Consider the following 17,443-nt stretch of genomic DNA (forward strand, 5'->3'; position numbering starts at 1 on the left):
ATGAAAATGTATATTATAGACATTAAAGTGCATAAAAGACTCCTAGAAGGTATATCATGTTTCAGACATACATCTTCTTTATTTATTAAAATACTAAAAGAACTTCACCACCTTTAAGTTTTGGGTTCCTTTCCTTTGCTTGATTCTCCTTGTTTTCCTTTGCCCTTTGGATCTTCTTTCTTCTTTCTTCTTACTTCTCCTTGTTGTTTTGTTGTTGGGTCCTCCTCTATTTTCTTCCATATCCCTGAGCTTATCATCCTATCCTTTAGCCTTTGAGCATTAAATTGCACCCTTGCAATTTCCTGTTCTTCTAATACCTTGTGTGCTTCATTGAATTTTTGGATTTGTGGGTTGAGCACTGGGAGCGTTCCACAAATGTAGCTGAATTTTTCTTGGGTGGATATATCATAATCAATCCTGTCTCTATGTCTAGCTTCTTTGAACATTCTGTTCTCATTGTAGTCTCTTTGCAAGGCGTCTTGCATTCTTTCCATCCTAAGGAGGAGATCCCTTTGCTGAGCTTGTTCTTTCCTTAGTTGAGCTTGTTCTTGTATTACTTTCCCCATGGATCTTTCATGTTCAGCAGCAGAGTTGTTGATGATTTCATACATCTTGTCATATTGTTCTTGTTGTCGTTCCATCATGTGTGTTTGATATTCACTTTGCTGACTCATCCATTGAACTTGAACTTCTCTTTGCTGATTCATTGCTTGCCAAAGGTCCCTTTGTTGTTGAGCTTGTTCCTCTTGGCTTCTTTGAATTTGTGCATATTACCCAGAGATTCCATCCAAAGCGGTTTGGAGTTGATTCATGTTTAAGGCACTTGATTCTTCCATTTCTTCATGCTCTTCCTCTTGTCTCTCTCCTTTCCTTTTCTTTCTTTTTGCTAGAGGTTGCCTTTCCAATTGGATTGTGGTGACGTACTCCAATCTCTTCTTGGTGATGGGCTTCCCTACCACTACAAGAAAAAAAGCCTATGGCCACGCTTTTTTTTGCTACGCTTTAAAAGCGTAGCCAAAAGTGGTCTATGGCCACGCTTTTATGAGGGTAGCGATAAAATAAACATTTGGCCACGTTTTTTTTTTGCTACGCTTCAAAAGCGTGGCGAAAGGTGTCAATGGCCACGCTTTTATGAGAGTGGCAATTGATGCGAGATTTGGCCACGCTTTTATTTGCCACACTTAAAAAGTGTAGCCATAGAGAGAAACCGCCACGCTTTTAAAGCGTAGCACCAGAGTTTTGTTATTGCGGCGTTCGAAAAGCGTAGCCGTTTCCTAGAAGCCTTTTGGCACGCTTTAAAAGCGTGGCCAAAAGGTTCCCTTGGAAAAAAAAGGTGGGGATAAATTAAAAACCCCCTTCTTCGTTTAAAGACTCAGTTCACTTAGAGAAAGAGGTTCATTGTGCGCTGCCCTAAGCCCCTAACCCCTTCTTGTTCGTGCTCTGCCCTAACTCCTCCATCAAAAGTCCCAACGCGACGAGACACTCACTGCCCTAACTCCTCCTCCTTCATTGTGCCTCGCCCTCACTCGCCGTAGATGCTCCCCTTTGCCGCTGCTCCCTTACGTCACTGCAAAACCCTAACCCCCTAACCCCTTCCGCGCTGCTCCCTTCATGCTTCTTGCTTCTTTGTAAGTCCTCTTCTTTTATTTCTTTTCCTATTTCACCTTACCCCCTCTCACTCCCTCCCCCCCCTTTCTTTTCATTTATTTTTTACTTTTAATTACCTAATTCGTTGAAATCAGGATGTATTGAAGGCAATCTCGTTGAAGCAGAAGTGGGATTTGAACGATTTGCGGGTTCTTAATTCGGAATCTGTTGGGAACAGGTTCAGGTTCGGAACGTTTCAGAACTTCGAGTTCATAATTGGGTTTGGGAAAAAGAGCAATTTTTCTGTGAAATTCCCTTAGCCACAGGCGCTGCAGAAGCAGATCGCGGTCACCGCCGAGGCGCCGCACAAGGCACAGAAGCAGAAGCACTTCATCGCCCTCTCCTCCTCCTCCTAAATCGCGCAGTCCCAGTGTTGTTGCGAACCATCACAATCTCAAAAAAGACGAAGAAGAAAAGAGAAGGTAACTGATTTTTGTTATTTATCCCTTCATTTATTTATCTATTTTGTAGTTTCTGTTCGTGATTTTTTTCCTGAATTGGTTGATAATTTAGTGTGTAATATTGGTGAGAAAATGTGAAACGAAGAGAATTCTATTGGTTGAGACTAGCAATTTCTGATTCATGCTTGCTAGTTTTAACTTTAATTTATGAAGAATGCACCGCACTGGAAATTGGGTATGTTGAAAATGCGTGATAATTTTAGCAGTTATTCGATGTATTTTAGCTGTTATTCGATGCTTGCTAGGTTTTTGGGGACCTCAAATATAATTTCGAGAGGGTGAGCCTTTGTATTTCTATAGTTAACATGAATATGAAGATATAAATCTGATAGCAGTTTGGAGATTATGTATGTGTGCAGATTAAAATAGGGGGAAGAAATTTTCATGGACCTAATTTATGTAAATTTTTTTCTCTTACTCTTAATACTATTTGTTCCTTTGTCAATAATGTTTAATCCCTTCGTCCCTCCACCTTCGTCCCTCCGCCTTCGTCCCTGCTGGTAATGTATTCATTATCAGTTCTATTAGTTAAAAAATAATGTTAAATAATATTGTTGAAGTAAAACAGACCTAGAAGAAAGTCACATTGAATAAGATGTTGAGTCGAATGCAAGGTGTTTGGTTTTGGTTTTGGTTGATTGCCCTGTTATGAAATTAAAGCAACATTTCGTGCTATGTATGATGGTTTTGGTTGACTGCCTTGTTATGAAATTAGTGTAGCGAGTGGTATGTGACTTGATGGAATAGAGGTTGTTTAAATGTGTATTGCATTTGGAGGTAGGTTGAGAAAAAAAAAAAGGACATGGCGTTCCTAGCAGCAGTTTTTATTCTTCCTACAGGCACTCTTTTCATTCTCTCAGGCCTTATTGTTAACGCAATGCAGGTAATTAATTAAGATCCAATCTGCAAATCGCGTTGTTATATATCCAAATATGTGTTGACTTTATTTAACTATTGTCTCAGCTGACTTCTTTAACTATAGCTTCATCTGTAAAATATGTATCTAAGCTTCTTCTTTGATGGATTTATGTCATGTTGATTCATATTCTGTTTTGGTGCCTGTCCTTTATCAGATTCAAGAATTTGACGAAGCAAGAAAGAAGTTCTCAAATGCTAAATCTCTTTCTTCCTCCCAATTTTTTTATCAGAACAAAGCTGCAGACGTGGCTGCTCAAGCTACTTTGTCAAAGTTTTCAGTATGTATTTTTTTCATTAATGAATTACTCGTAATTTCTGAATATACACATTCAGGTATATAATAATAAGACATGCACATTGAAGACACAATTGTATTCTAGGGAGCACAGTTTTCTTTTCAATTTCTTTCTGGCCATTGCAAATATAGTTCTCCATTCCGTGTTTATAGGCATGAAAATCATTAGTCAGATAAAAACAAGGCAGGAAAAAAAATAGTTTCTCAACAGCCTCTTGCTAAAACTTTCCAGTGTTTTAGTGTTGAAATCTACCGTCCCAGTGTAAATTGAATAATTTAGAATCCATTTGTTTGTGTTTTATGTTCAATTAGTTAAGCCATTTGCTATCAATACTGAGAAGCAAGCCATAAAGTTAATACATGGAAATGATGAATTTTGACATATAGTACCAGAAACCCTTAATCATGTCATAAAAAGGACAACAATGGCTAACTAAGAGGCCTGAATAGCTTTTATGTTTTATCAAAGCGCATTATTGTTTAATATAGTTAAGATGAGGTTTTACTTGTCCCATGGATTATCAAATTCCTAACCTGATATTTTTTAGGAGATATTTACTTTTGCTTTTTGGATTTTGGTACACTAATAATATAAAAGGGTGTAACACTGTTATCCAATCATATATTAACATTAGCAAATTCAATATCTTATATTATCCCTTCAAAACAGGGGCCTTTAAAAGTTGATGTTTGACAAAGTTCATCGTCTTCTATTTTCAGGGTTCATCTGCCATCTCCAGTGCTGTTCATACCCTCGTTTGTGTTTTTCTTCTACTTGTTATTATCCTTTATAAACTGTTTGCATTGCATTCATATATATATATATATATATATATATAATTTCAGGATTTCCCGAGAGTTCTGAGGCTGGCGAAGTTGAGCAACAATGGTGCTGTGCTCTTATGCAAGAACACGAGTTTTTCTTTCTCTTCCCTCAAATGGAGGAACCTTCTGGGAGGACATGGTTCAAGCCGTGGTGTTTTTCTTTATGTTAGTTTCTTAATCTACATCTGCTATTGTGCTTTTAGATATTCTCTCTTGTCAAAGTTGGGTTGTCTCAGAATTGATGAAAAATGAGTAATTGCTTACAATTAGCCTTTCTAGATTGTCTTACAATTCCTGTGCTTTTCGTTGCAGGCATATGTGGAAAAGGTCCACAAGGCCTAGTGAATGCAGTTTAGAAATTTTAGCCACCTAATTTGTGGATTCTATTTTAGGAATTGTTATTTATTGTCTTAGATGTGTATTATGTTTCCTTACACCCAGATTTTTATTTTAGGATGAGGACATTTTCCTTTGGGATGAGGACCTTGGAGTTTAAGAGTTCCACCCAGATAAGAATGTTGAATACCATCTCTGATTTCTGAAAATTAGAAAAAATATAGTTTGATGCTCTTAGATTGTTTAATTAAAAACAAAATTGGTGGAGATTACTTCTGTTTTATTTTTTTTAAATGGGCACTCCTATAATGTTACAAAATCTTAATGATTCTCAATTGATTTTTCAGTTATATATCTATCATTAAAAGTGAAGGGCTGGAGATTTCACAACCAGCACTTGATCCTCAACTTTCTGAAAGGTTATGCTGTGGAGATTTCACAACCAGCTCTGGAGATTTTTCAGTTACTTACTGTGCTTAGAACTGGGCTTCGACTTCCTTGGTATCCAAATTAAAAGGTATTGCTGAGAGAAAAAAGCTAGAGGACTTGACAATTGGTCCAGTTCTCACTGTAAGTACATGTCTTTTATTTTCTTAAATTTAAAATTAAAATAAGTGTTGGCAGCTTCATACATTTGTGTATTATTCTCCCTAAGATATGATTTGTGGAGAGAGAACTACTCTTGAGTGCAGTAAGTGAGAAGATATGAACGAATTCTAGAGTTAATTGAAATAAGTTATACATAACTATTCTAGTGTTTATATCCATGCTTTTGATTGATGATTAAAAAGGAGTTTATCTGGTGGGGGTGGGAGCTACGAACAATTTGCTGCTTTCAGGTTAAACACACATTTCCATGTTTGTGCCCTAGTTGATATAGGTGTGCATTATTTATTTGTTTGACATTATTGGTAATGGTAAACTGCAGACTGTGGAGTCATATATCCAATAGTATATTAGTTGTTTGATAAATAATTACTCAGAGGTTCTTTTTAATTTTCTTACTTTATTTCACTTCTTTTTTTATTCTTTTTTTTATTTTTTATGTACAGTTTACAACTGAATCAATGTTGTAAATAGAGAAAATTAAATAGAAGAAAAGCATAGCTTAACGAAAAGCTTTTGAAGATGCATATACTCACAATCATGTTCTTACATACTTTTGGTTGTTGTGCTTGCAAGAAGGACATACAAAATTGGAGGTTGTGATTTGAGCAGCACTGCTCCTCCTTGTACCAGGTAAAGTTTCGGTAATAAGCAATTCAATTGGCTTTCTCTTTACTTTCCTAGACTTGACGGAAGATTATCTATTTTCTTCAGGTAGATTGAAATGATGGCTCATGTTTTCTCAAGAGCTGCATGGCATTGCATGTGGTATATGATCCAAGTGGATTGAAATGATGGCTCCCGGATTAGTAATATGTAATTCTAGGATGGTAGCTTGCTTAGAATCTTCGTTAGCTTGGGTACTAGTAGTGTTTTTTTGTTTCAGTAAAAACTAGTGGTCTCTTTTGTAACTTCCTATTGATTCTAAAATTTTTTCTCTTATGTAATAATATGTAAAGCAAGTAGATAATGTAATAGTTGTAATGATTTTGATTTTTGGTATTTTGTTAGAGCATGTCATGTGATCAATCACACTATATTTGGTGACAAGTTAATAAAGATTGGATTAGTTGATTTAAAATTAATGGTCATTGTATAAATTTTACAATTATCTATGAATTTTATAAGATTTTATTATAAAGATTAGAAAAAGAACAATAGAACCTGAACAAAGTTATAGCTACGCTTTAAAAACGTAGACATATTGTACAACAATTATCAATAGCTACGCTTTAAAAGCGTAGCCATAGCTCTTGTTACTGGCACGCTTTAAAAGCGTAGCCATATCTTTTGCTACTGGCACGCTTTAAAAGCGTAGCGATATCTCTTGCTGTTGGCACGCTTTAAAAGCGTAGCCGTATCTCTAGCTATTGGCACGCTTTAAAAGCGTACCGATATCTTTCACATACAGCCATGCTTAAAATCGTGGCAATAGATAAAAGCGTGGCGACAGAAAAAGCGTGGCCATAGGTCACCAAAAGCGTGGCGATAGAGCAACCGGTACGCTAGCAGTTGTGACCCTTTCAAAAGCGTGCCGGTAGCTCAAAAAGCGTAGCGAAAAGCTATCGCTACGCTTTTTTCAACTTTTCGCTACGCTTTAAAACTGTAGCAAAATCCTAGTTTTCTTGTAGTGTACGGACACTATGTCTGTTTCTTCAAACTCTTCAAGAGGTACCCCAGCTTCTTCACATAGGCGTAAGATGGTGCTAGGATATCCTAGCCAACTATCTTGTTTGACATTTTCAGCTGTGTCAATGATGTTTTTAGCTATGATTTCTCCCACATTGATCTCCCCTCCTTTCATTATGCAGTGGATCATTATTGCTCTGTTTATTGTCACCTCTGAATTGTTTGAGGTAGGGATTAATGATCTTCTCACTATGTCATGCCATCCTTTTGCTTGAGGTATGAGGTCACCTCTTCTAAGTTTGAGTGGTTGTCCTTGTGAATCCAACACCCAATCCGTGCCTACTTTGCATAGATCACTTAGCACATCCATACATCTTTGGTCATATTTAACCCTCTCCTCATAGCTAGGTTGCTTAAACCGTTTTGGCTTGATCATTAGCACCCTATTGATGGTGTCTGGTCTGAAGTGGACCACCACTCCTCTTACATAGCTCAAATATGGTTCTTCATCATCAGCTTTCTTTATGACATTGGCATAGAACTCATGAATGAGAGGCATGCTTACAACTTGAGGTTGATTACAGAGAAGCTCCCATCCCCTTTTTCCAATTACTTTTTGTATCTCAGGGTACTCCTCCTTTCTTAGCTTGAATGGTACCTCCGGAATAATGTCTTTGCTTATCATCCAATAGAAGATGCGCTCATGGTTTTTGGATTTGAACCTTCTCTCATCAAATGTGATCTCCTCTTGCATGGGTTGCTTGCCTTTCCCTTTCTTAGCTCCTGAGGATGAGGCCATTGAATTCCAAGTGAGATGGCCGAATTGTCCACACCAAACTTAGAGGAATACTTATCCTTAGGCATACAAGAATTGGAAGTGAGAGGTGCTTAGAAGAATAGGCTTATGAGGTAAGGAATGAAGGCTTGAAAATGATTGTGAAGGGGATGAGGAATGGAGGTGGTTCGGTGGTCTATATATAGGAGTGAAGGCAAGGTGAGTGCAAATGTTCTTGTTGGGGGGGCCACGGTATTCTTTAAGAAGTGGATGAATTGCCTTAATGGTTTGATTGTGTTATAGGAAGTATGAATCTTCTAGCTAATGCATGTTGAGTTATTCTTTCCAATGCACAAAATTCAAGGCTCATGTGACTTCCTTTTCCTTGTGTGTGTATCCGTGACCTCTCTCCCAAGATTCCCCATCACTTCTTTCTTTCATTTCCCTGCAACAAAATTCCAAAACCTTGAGATTCTTGAAGTGTCTTAACTAATGCTAACAAATTATGATGATATACTAATATAAACTTGACTATAACAAAAATTAAAATCAAAGGATTGCTTTCATATGCTAAAAAAAACTATACTTTCTCTTTTTTCTAGCATTATTTATGTATGTAAGGACACCAAACTTAGTTTGTGACTAAGTGTTATAATAAGGTTAAAATTTACCGTTTGCTTCAAAGTTAGCCACACAAAACTTAGTGTCCTGCATACACTACATGCTAATTCAACCCCCCCTTTTTTTTTTAATTGTATATGATGCAATCTCTCATTGTTGACTACTAAAGTATAAAAATAAAAGAAAACTCCTGTGCATGGGTTGCCTCCCATGAAGCGCTTGTTTATTGTCCTTAGCTTGACATTGCAGCTCCTCTGCTCATGTTAACAAGTGCACACTTTCTTCCTTGCTCCAAGGGCCACCAAGATAAAGTTTCACCCTATGTCCATTGACTGTGAAGGTCTGTTTTGAAGTTTCATCAAGTAACTCTACATAGCCGTGAGGGGATACTTTGGTAATGGTGTATGGACCAGTCCATCTAGATCTCAGCTTCCCAAGAAAATCTTCAGTCTTGAGTTGAATAGCAACACCCTTTGGCCTGGTTCAAATGTTCTTGGGGAGATCCTCTTGTCATGCCACCTTTTTGCTCTTTCCTTGTATATTCTGGCATTTTCATATGCTTCTGATGCCAGGGCATTTTGGCCAGTTTCACTGACCTTTTCTCTACTGTTTTTAGGGTAGTTTCATGCATTTACTTAGGAAATAAGCTAGTTTTGGGTAGATATTCACTTACATCTTGATTCAAGCATACATTGTGCACTTTACATGATTTCATGAGGATTTTGCATGAATTTAATGACAAATTGGATGTTGCATGAATTTAATGACAAATTGGATGTTGCATTTCCCATGACTTGGACTAGAACTTTGATGCACTTTATTGCTTAATTTCAGGACAAAGGAAGCAAAGAAGAACCACATTAGTGGCAACGTTAGTTACACTAACGTTGACACTAACGTGGAATGGGAGTAACTTGCAAAGTTAATGAGAAAAGTCATTGCCAATAACGCTCTAGAAGCCATCATTGCCCACGTTAAGAGTCACGTTAACTAAGCTAACGTGAACTCTAACATGGAAGAAAAGAAATATAGCCAACGTTAGTGACACTTAACATTATCACTAACGTTGGACTAAGCTCATAAGTGGCCACGTTAGTTGCCACGTTAACTTAGTTAACGTGGCCTCTAACGTTAAGAAGAAAAGGGGAAGCCAACGTTAGTGTCATTCAACTTTCTCACTAACGTTGGCCAAGTCACAAGAAGCCACGTTAACTCCCACGTTAACCTAGTTAACATGGAAGCTAACGTGAAGAAACTAGATGGTCAACAACCTTAGTGACACTAAACATTGTCACTAACGTTGGGATGAACACACACTATCCCCAAGAAGCCACGTTAACTCCCACGTTAACCTAGTTAACATGGAAGTTAACGTGAAGAAGAAAAGTTGTCGAAAACGTTAGTGACACCAAACATTGTCACTAACGTTGGAAGGAGCCAACACAAGCCACAATGAGCCACGTTAACTCCCACGTTAACTTAGTTAACGTGGAAGTTAACGTGAGGAGAAGGATGATGAGCCAACGTTAGTGACATTCAACATTGTCACTAACGTTGGAGATGGCTAGCACAGCCACGTTAGAAGCCACGTTAACCTAGTTAACGTGGACTCTAACGTGGGAGATAAGGGGCACATTGGAACGTTAGTGACAATGTTAAGTGTCACTAACGTTCTCGAAGGTTGGCAAGCTTACGTTACAAGAGCCACGTTAACTAAATTAACGTGGAGTCTAACGTAGGGAAGGGGGAGGCTTCTCAACGTTGTTGGAAAAGTTGAGTCCCAATAACGTGCACGAAGGACAAAGAGGCAACGTTAGTGGCAACGTTTGTGCCACTAACTTTGAGGTTAACGTGGCTCTTACTTGGGTGAGGAACGTTAGTGAAAAAGTTGAATGTCACTAACATTCTCGAACTCATATTTTCACTGAACGTTAACGCCAATAACGTCCTGAGCTAAAGTCTCTGCCCACTTCACACTTTCTCTCTGCAAGTAAAGCCAAGCCCAATGAAGAAGAGAACTGCTTCAAACTCAAGATCCAAAGGCCCATACCCAAGACTTGAAGAGCCAACTAGAAGAACAGAAGAGTAGTATATATAGGAGTAGCTTTGAATTAAATTGGGAGTTGGAAATTATAGGGAGCCTCTGGGCATAGAACTACTCTCTGTATTTACTTTCTCTGCACTTCTAGTATCATCATGTATTCTCCATCTTTGTTTTCATTTTCCAGAGCTATGAACAACTAAACCCCTTTCATTGGGTTAGGGAGCTCTGTTGTAATTTGATGGATCAATACTAGTTTTCATTATTCTTCTTCTATCTTTTCTCTTGATTTTACTTGAAAGCTTTCGATCTTCATCCAATTGGGTAGTTATCTTGGAAAAGAAGCTATTCCTACTTGGATCTCTTCTGAACCTTGAAAGAGGAATGAAGAGATCATGCTAGAAATGCTTTCTCATGCTAGACCAAATTGGGTTTGGATGGATATGTGACTATAATCCTCTCAACACTTGATTTGGGAAATGCATGTGGTATAATCAGTGACCATACTTCAACTCTTCTCATGAGCAATTGACCAAGGAATTGGCTATTGAACAAGATTTAAGAGATTGAATTACAAGAAATTGTAATTCAATGACTTAAGATTGCCAAGGAGATCAATGGGTGCATTGATTGAGGAAGAGATAAAAATGAAATTGATCTGGAGAATGCAACATCTCCTAAGCCCAATGAACCCCCCATTTCTGATCTTACCCATTCTCTTTAATTTCTGTTACTTACTTTTATGAGCAATTCCCCCATTCCCATTTACAATTATGCAATTTACTTTCAGTCATTTACTTTCAGTTCTTTAATTCTAGCATTTACTTTTTCTGCCATTTACTTTCCCGCCATTTTCATTTCTGCAATTCTCAACTCAAATTCTGATTCACTCAACTAGAACATTCCTCTAATTAAAGTTGCTTGATCAATCAATCCTTGTGGGATTCGACCTCACTCTATTGTGAGTTTTTACTTGACGACAAATTCGGTACACTTGCCGAAGGAAATTTGTTATGAGACAAGTTTTCCGTGCATAAAGTTTATGGCGCCGTTGCCGGGGATTGATTGTGCATCAACAATGATTAAATTGGAGGATAACTAGATTGAGCATTTTATTTTTGTTTGATTTAATTTTCTGTTTGAGTCATTTACTTTCTGTTCTAGTTAATTTCTTCCCTTCCCCCTACTTTTTCTTTGTTATTTACCATTCATTTCACTAACCCACTAACTGTTTGATATATTACATCACTCACACTAACAGTAATTCTGACAGATATACTTTCTGCAGCTATTCTCTTTGCTTGTACTTGTTGGTTGTATAACAGGGAGAAGAAGTGGGGTTTCAACTTCCTTTGATTCTGAACCTGAGAGAACCTTCCTTAGACTAAGGAGGGAGGCAAGAGAAAAACGTGTAGTTGGTGCTGAAGAAGAGGAGGAACACTTTGAGGAATACTTTGAACCAAACATGGAAGAAAACATGGAGAACCATCATGAAGAAGAAGCTCACAACCATGGCGGAAGAGGACGAGCAAATCATGCTGGGGAGGATAGAAGAGTTTTAGGCTCTTACATTAATCCAAACCCAGGAAACTGTGGAAGTAGCATTCAAAAGCCAACCATCCACACCAACAATTTTGAACTAAAACCACAGCTCATCACCCTTGTTCAGAACAACTGTTCGTTCGGAGGAAGTGTCCAAGAAGACCCCAATCAACATCTAACCACCTTCCTGAGAATATGTGACATAGTGAAGTCTAATGGTGTTCATCCTGGCGCCTATAGACTGCTCTTATTTCCATTCTCACTCAAGGATAAGGCAGCCAAGTGGCTGGAGTCTTTCCCAAAGGAGAGCTTGACAACTTGGGAAGATGTGGTGAATAAATTCTTAGCAAGATTTTACCCCCCTCAACGAATCAATCGGCTGAGAGCTGAGGTCCAAAATTTCAGGCAACAAGATGGTGAGACTCTATATGAAGCATGGGAGAGGTTTAAAGACCTAACAAGGAGGTGCCCACCAGATATGTTCAATGAATGGGTGCAGCTGCACCATTTCTATGAAGGGCTCTCTTATGAGTCAAAGAAGGCCGTAGACCATTCATCCGGGGGATCTTTGAACAAGAAGAAGACCATTGAGGAGGCCATAGATGTCATTGAAACTGTAGCAGCGAATGACTACTTCTATGCTTCCGAAAGAGGGAACACAAGAGGAGTAATGGAGCTAAACAATGTAGATGCTCTGCTGGCCCAAAACAAGCTCATTACCCAGCAGCTGGCTGACCTCACCAAGAAGATGGAGAGGAACCAAGTAGCAGCAATCGCCACTTCATCAATAACCCAAGAAGGAGTGAATGAAGAAGCAGAGGGTAGTTAGGAACAAGCCAACTACATTGGGAATTCACATAGGCAAAACCATGATCCATACTCCAAGACCTACAACCCTGGATGGAGGAATCACCCAAACTTTGGGTGGGGAAATCAACAAGACCAAAGCCTTGATCAAAGATGCCCAAATCCCAACAATGCAAGCCACCAACACTTCACATCTAGACCATATCAACACCCTAATAACAACATTTCTCCACATCCACATCAAAACCAAAATAACTTACCTCATCCTTCCACTTCTAATCATGATCTACAATCATTTGATGACAGACTCTAAAGGATTGAGAATCTACTTGAAGGCATAGGCAAGGAGATTCAAGACAACAAGGTGTTCAAGGAGGAAGTGCGAGCCAGTTTCAAGAACTAGGGAGACACAATCAAGAGGTTGGAATCTCAAGTGGGGTATCTCTCTGAGCAAATTCCCAAACCCACAGATGGATTCCCAAGTGACACAGAGAAGAATCTGAGAGGTGAAACAAAGAAAGTAAGATGGGAAGATTGCAAGATGGTCACTATAAGTGATAAGGAGACTGAGGACAAGCCAAGCAAACTGTCAGAACAACCTGAAGATACCTCAGTAGAGAAGAAGGAAAAAGATCATCAAGAACCAAAAATCTCACAACAGGAGCTGCTGAGACTCTATGCACCTTTTTCCCAACTGCTCAATGGTGCTGTGGAGAAGAGAATATACTCAAGGTTTCTAGATTTGTTTGCATCTCTGCATGTCAACATACTATTCATCAAGACTATTCAACAAATGCCTGTATACATCAAGTATATGAAGGAGCTGCTTCCCAGGAAAAGCTCACTCAAGGGAGGCCAAACTATAGTGATGAACAAGGAGTGCAGTGCCCTCATTCAACCACAGTTGCCTACGAAAAGAAAAGATCCAGTGAGTTTTCATGTCCCCTGTGCCATAGGGGAAACAATGTTTGATAGAGCACTCTGCGATTTGGGAGCAAGCATCAACTTAATGCCCTTATCCCTGGTGAAGAGGCTGCAGATCAATGAGATATTGCCCACAGATGTAGTCATCAGGCTGGCTGACAAAACTCAAAAAACAAGCAATAGGGGTGGTGAAAAACGTGTTGTTAAAGGTTGGGAAATACTTTCTTCCCACAGACTTTGTCATCTTGGATATGAAAGAGAGTCACACCCACCCAATCATATTGGGAAGACCATTCCTAGCTACAGCCAGAGCACTCATAGATGTGGAGCGAGGGGAGCTAATATTGAGGATCCATGATGAACGACTCAGCTTTAATGTCTTCAAACTCTCACAAGAAGCAGACCAAGAAAACAAAGAACCAAGCAATGATCATAATGAGATGCTGACAGAGGAAGCAAGCACTGAAGCACAACCAGCCCATCTGGGAAAGCCCTTGGTTGATGAACATGGAAATAAGCAGTTGTCACAACTCAAGGAAAAGCTAGAGGAACCTAAACCACTAGAGACATGTGAAGACAACAACAAAATTCCCTTAGAAGAAGAAGTCACCAAGAGCAAGGCAACATCAAAAGGGACAAAGAAGAAGGTACCAAAGGGGTGGAGGAACAAGAAGATCCCTACGGAAGACTTCTCTCCAGGAGATAAAGTGATCTCAGCTTACTTCCCAGATATCCCCCCTAATCTTCCCACTGTACCATCTCAGTTACCTAAGGTCTTCACTATTAACAGAGTTCTCTCCTTGGAACATGTAGAGATCATTGATACAACCAATGGATATAAGTCTAAGGCAAGAAGGGAGGACTTGAAGCATTATCAACCTCCCTGATGAAGGAGAAACGTCAAGCTAGTGACGCTAAAGAAGCACTTCATGGGAGGCAACCCATGTTTTATGAGCTTTTACTAGTGAATAAGTCAATATTCATGAATTCCAACCTAAACTTGACAAACACTTGGTGAAATTCTTATATTGCAGTATATAGTGAAGAACAAGTTTGGTGTTCAAAGCGTGCCAAGAAAGCATGAATGCAACTGAGAGCATGCTAGTCTTGGAGCTTTGAACAGAACTTTTCATCACAGTGCTCCAAACTAAGTTTGGTGTCACCCCATGGTGCCACCAATGTGCATATAAGGATACACAGTTAGTTAGTTAGTTGGAGTTCATGAATAAACAAAATCTTTTCTTCTTTTTATTATTCTAGCCGAAAAGTTTAAATACTTTTTAGGACATTAATTTTTCTTATTTTATAGGGAAAAGGAGAGGAACATTGAAGGAGATTGATTGGACAACTAAATGAGAAGGGTTCGGCCACTTCATGAGGAGAAACTACACACTTTTTTTAAAAAGGGAAGGCATTGGAAAATGTTTCCATGCAACATTGAAAAGGATGGGACCCTTGAAGACTCAGCAATCTCCATCATAAAGTGATGATCCTTGTCCTTTCTCCATGCACAACCCCAACCGTCCATCAAACAACCACTCCATCAATCCACACCCTCCATTCACTCACAACCTCTCTATATAAGTGATCCTTGTTCCGTACCCCACTCTGCACACCTCTCCATTTCGGATTCCCCTTCACTCCCTTCATTGCACTCAACCCTAAACAACCAAAAGTCTCCACACCATTGCCAACTTCACACATTAACCCTCATTCATGGCATCTTCGAGCTCTAAAAGAAGGAAGGGAAAGGAACCTATGGAGCAACACCCGTATGATGAAAAGAGATTTAGAAGCTTGTACCATGCATTGCAATACGGGTGGATGGTGGATAAGGAGATCATTTATGAGCTGGGATTTCAAGTTAGGAAAACTGAGTGTCCCGAAATCACAAAGAAGGTAGAAAAGAGAAGATGGGAGCTCCTCACTGATCCGGTCATTAAGGTGAATGCAAATCTTATAAGAGAGTTTTATGCAAATGCGGTCCGATATGATAAGGCAGATGAGTCATATACAAGCTTTGTAAGAGGAAAGATTGTGGATTTTGGTCCCATGAGTGTCATGAAGGCATTAAAACTGCGGTCCATACCATTTGAAGAAGAGAGTTATCATTCAAGAATGGACAACAACCCTAATCATGACCAGATTGCGCAAGACATTTGTGTACCAGGAGCTGACTGGGAAAGATATGCAGATAGGAGACCAAGGTTCATCAAGAGAGCAGATCTCACTCTGGAAGCAAAGGGGTGGTTCGAAATTGTAAGGAGGTCCATCCTCCCAACAGCGAACAACTCGGAGGTAAATCTCAAGAGAGCCACACTGGTACACTGTATACTCAAAGGAGGAGAAATCAAGGTTCATGAACTCATAGCAGAAGGTATTAGAAAAATGGCAGAGAAAAGCGACTCAAGAGGAACGTTAGGTTACCCCAGCACTATTTACCGACTGTGCAAGAAAGCTGCGGTGGTGTTTGAAGATGAGAACGCCGTATGGATAAAAGAGGGCATTCCAATAACCGTTCGATGAATGCATGCTACCGCATCCCCCCTGCCTCAACGGAAGCAAAGGAAGAGGACAGCCCCTCAAGTAGTGGAAGGACAAGTCTTAGAGGGGCAAGCACTAGCCACCTTGGATATGCACGAATTGCAGGAAGCCGTTGATGGACTATCTCGACAATATTTGGAATGCCAAGGAGCACAGAGAGAGCTTCAACTACAGATGATGGGGCAGCAAGAGGAGTCGCTCTCAAGATGGATGACTCAACAAGGGGAGTGGCAAAAGCAAATGATGGATCAGCAACTGAGTCAAGGGCAACAATGGGGTGAAACATTCCACAGGATGGAACAAAGGCAAAACGAGCAACAAGAATCCATTCAGAGGCTAATCAACATCCAAGCACATCAAGGTGCACATATACATGAGATGCATCAAAGACAGATAGAACAGGCAGAACTATTGGACGAGCAAAGGGCATTCGCAGAAGGAGTTTACCTGAGCGAGACTGGGCACCATATAAATACTCAAGCCAGGCTCGGTTACTTGGTAGGACAGCTGCCTATATTGCATCCAGGAATCACAATGTATGAAGAAATGAGGGATGAATTAGCACGAGAAGAAAGAGAAAAGGTGGAAGAGAGTCATGAATCAGTGAGGAAGGCACTTGAGGATTGGAAGCAAGCAAGATTGGCACGGATGCGAGGGAATGCAAGAGGACACAAAGAAGACAAACAAGGAGGAAAGCATGGGCATTGATAAACCCCAATTTTGTGGTTTATCTTGTGCTTATTTTGGTGGATTTTATCAACTTTTCTCACATTTATTCAATGAAATAACATGGTTTTGTAATTCTCCCTTAAATTGTGCTTAAATGTCAAAACATGCTTTTTAGGCCCTAAAATTGGTGATTTTAATTTACTTTAATCCCATTCGATGTCTTGATATGTTTGTTGAGTAATTTCAGGTTCATAAGGCAAGTATTGGATGGAAGAAGTGAGGAGAAAAGCATGCAAAATGGGAGAACTCATGAAGAAATGAAGGAACCGTAAAGCTGTCAAGCCTGACCTCCACGCACTCAATTGGCCATAATTTGCGCTACAGAGGTCCAAATGAGTCAGTTCTAGTTGCGTTGAAAAGCTAACATCTGGGGCTTCGAAATGATATAAAATTTGCTATATGTTGCTTCGGGTATAGGGGCGCGCACGCGCACTTTGCGCGCGCGCGCCGATGCTGCTCGACCCACTAAAGATGAAATCGCCCCCAACGATTTCTGAAGCACTTTGGGCCCAACCCAACTCATTTCTGATGCTATTCAAGCTAAGGATTGAAGGAGAGTCAACACAAGTAGTCATAGTTTTAGTTTTCATCATGTTTTAGGGTAGAATTCTAGAGAGAGAAGCTCTCTCTTCTCTCTAGAATTTAGGATAGTTTACGTTTACTTTTCTTAAATCCATCTTTCAATTCTTGTTTTGATTTAGTTTCTCCTTTAATTTCTTGTTGTTACACCTTTGTTCTTCTTA

General features: G+C 39.4%; 1 protein-coding gene and 1 long non-coding RNA gene across 3 annotated transcripts; both read left to right on the plus strand.

Annotated features, from left to right (window-relative positions):
* The first annotated feature begins 1,386 nt into the window (after nt 1–1,386).
* On the plus strand, nt 1,387–4,161 carry LOC112742077 (uncharacterized). Its single transcript, XM_072215802.1, has 5 exons — nt 1,387–1,628; nt 1,743–2,069; nt 2,890–2,991; nt 3,182–3,304; nt 4,042–4,161. Exons 3-5 carry the CDS (start codon nt 2,911–2,913, stop codon nt 4,159–4,161), a joined length of 324 nt encoding a protein of 107 aa, XP_072071903.1. The 5' UTR covers nt 1,387–1,628; nt 1,743–2,069; nt 2,890–2,910.
* Nucleotides 4,162–4,167: 6 nt separating this feature from the next.
* Nucleotides 4,168–6,062, plus strand: LOC112742076 (uncharacterized). 2 transcript variants are annotated; one of them, XR_003171841.3, is made up of 3 exons: nt 4,168–5,052; nt 5,665–5,721; nt 5,803–6,062. It is a non-coding gene; the product is annotated as an uncharacterized lncRNA (long non-coding RNA). The 2 variants fall into 2 exon arrangements; XR_003171842.3 differs by having other exon boundaries at nt 5,668–5,721.
* Nucleotides 6,063–17,443: the final 11,381 nt, after the last annotated feature.

Source organism: Arachis hypogaea, chromosome 14 (assembly GCF_003086295.3).
Source record: "Arachis hypogaea cultivar Tifrunner chromosome 14, arahy.Tifrunner.gnm2.J5K5, whole genome shotgun sequence".
Taxonomy (NCBI): Eukaryota; Viridiplantae; Streptophyta; class Magnoliopsida; order Fabales; family Fabaceae; genus Arachis; species Arachis hypogaea.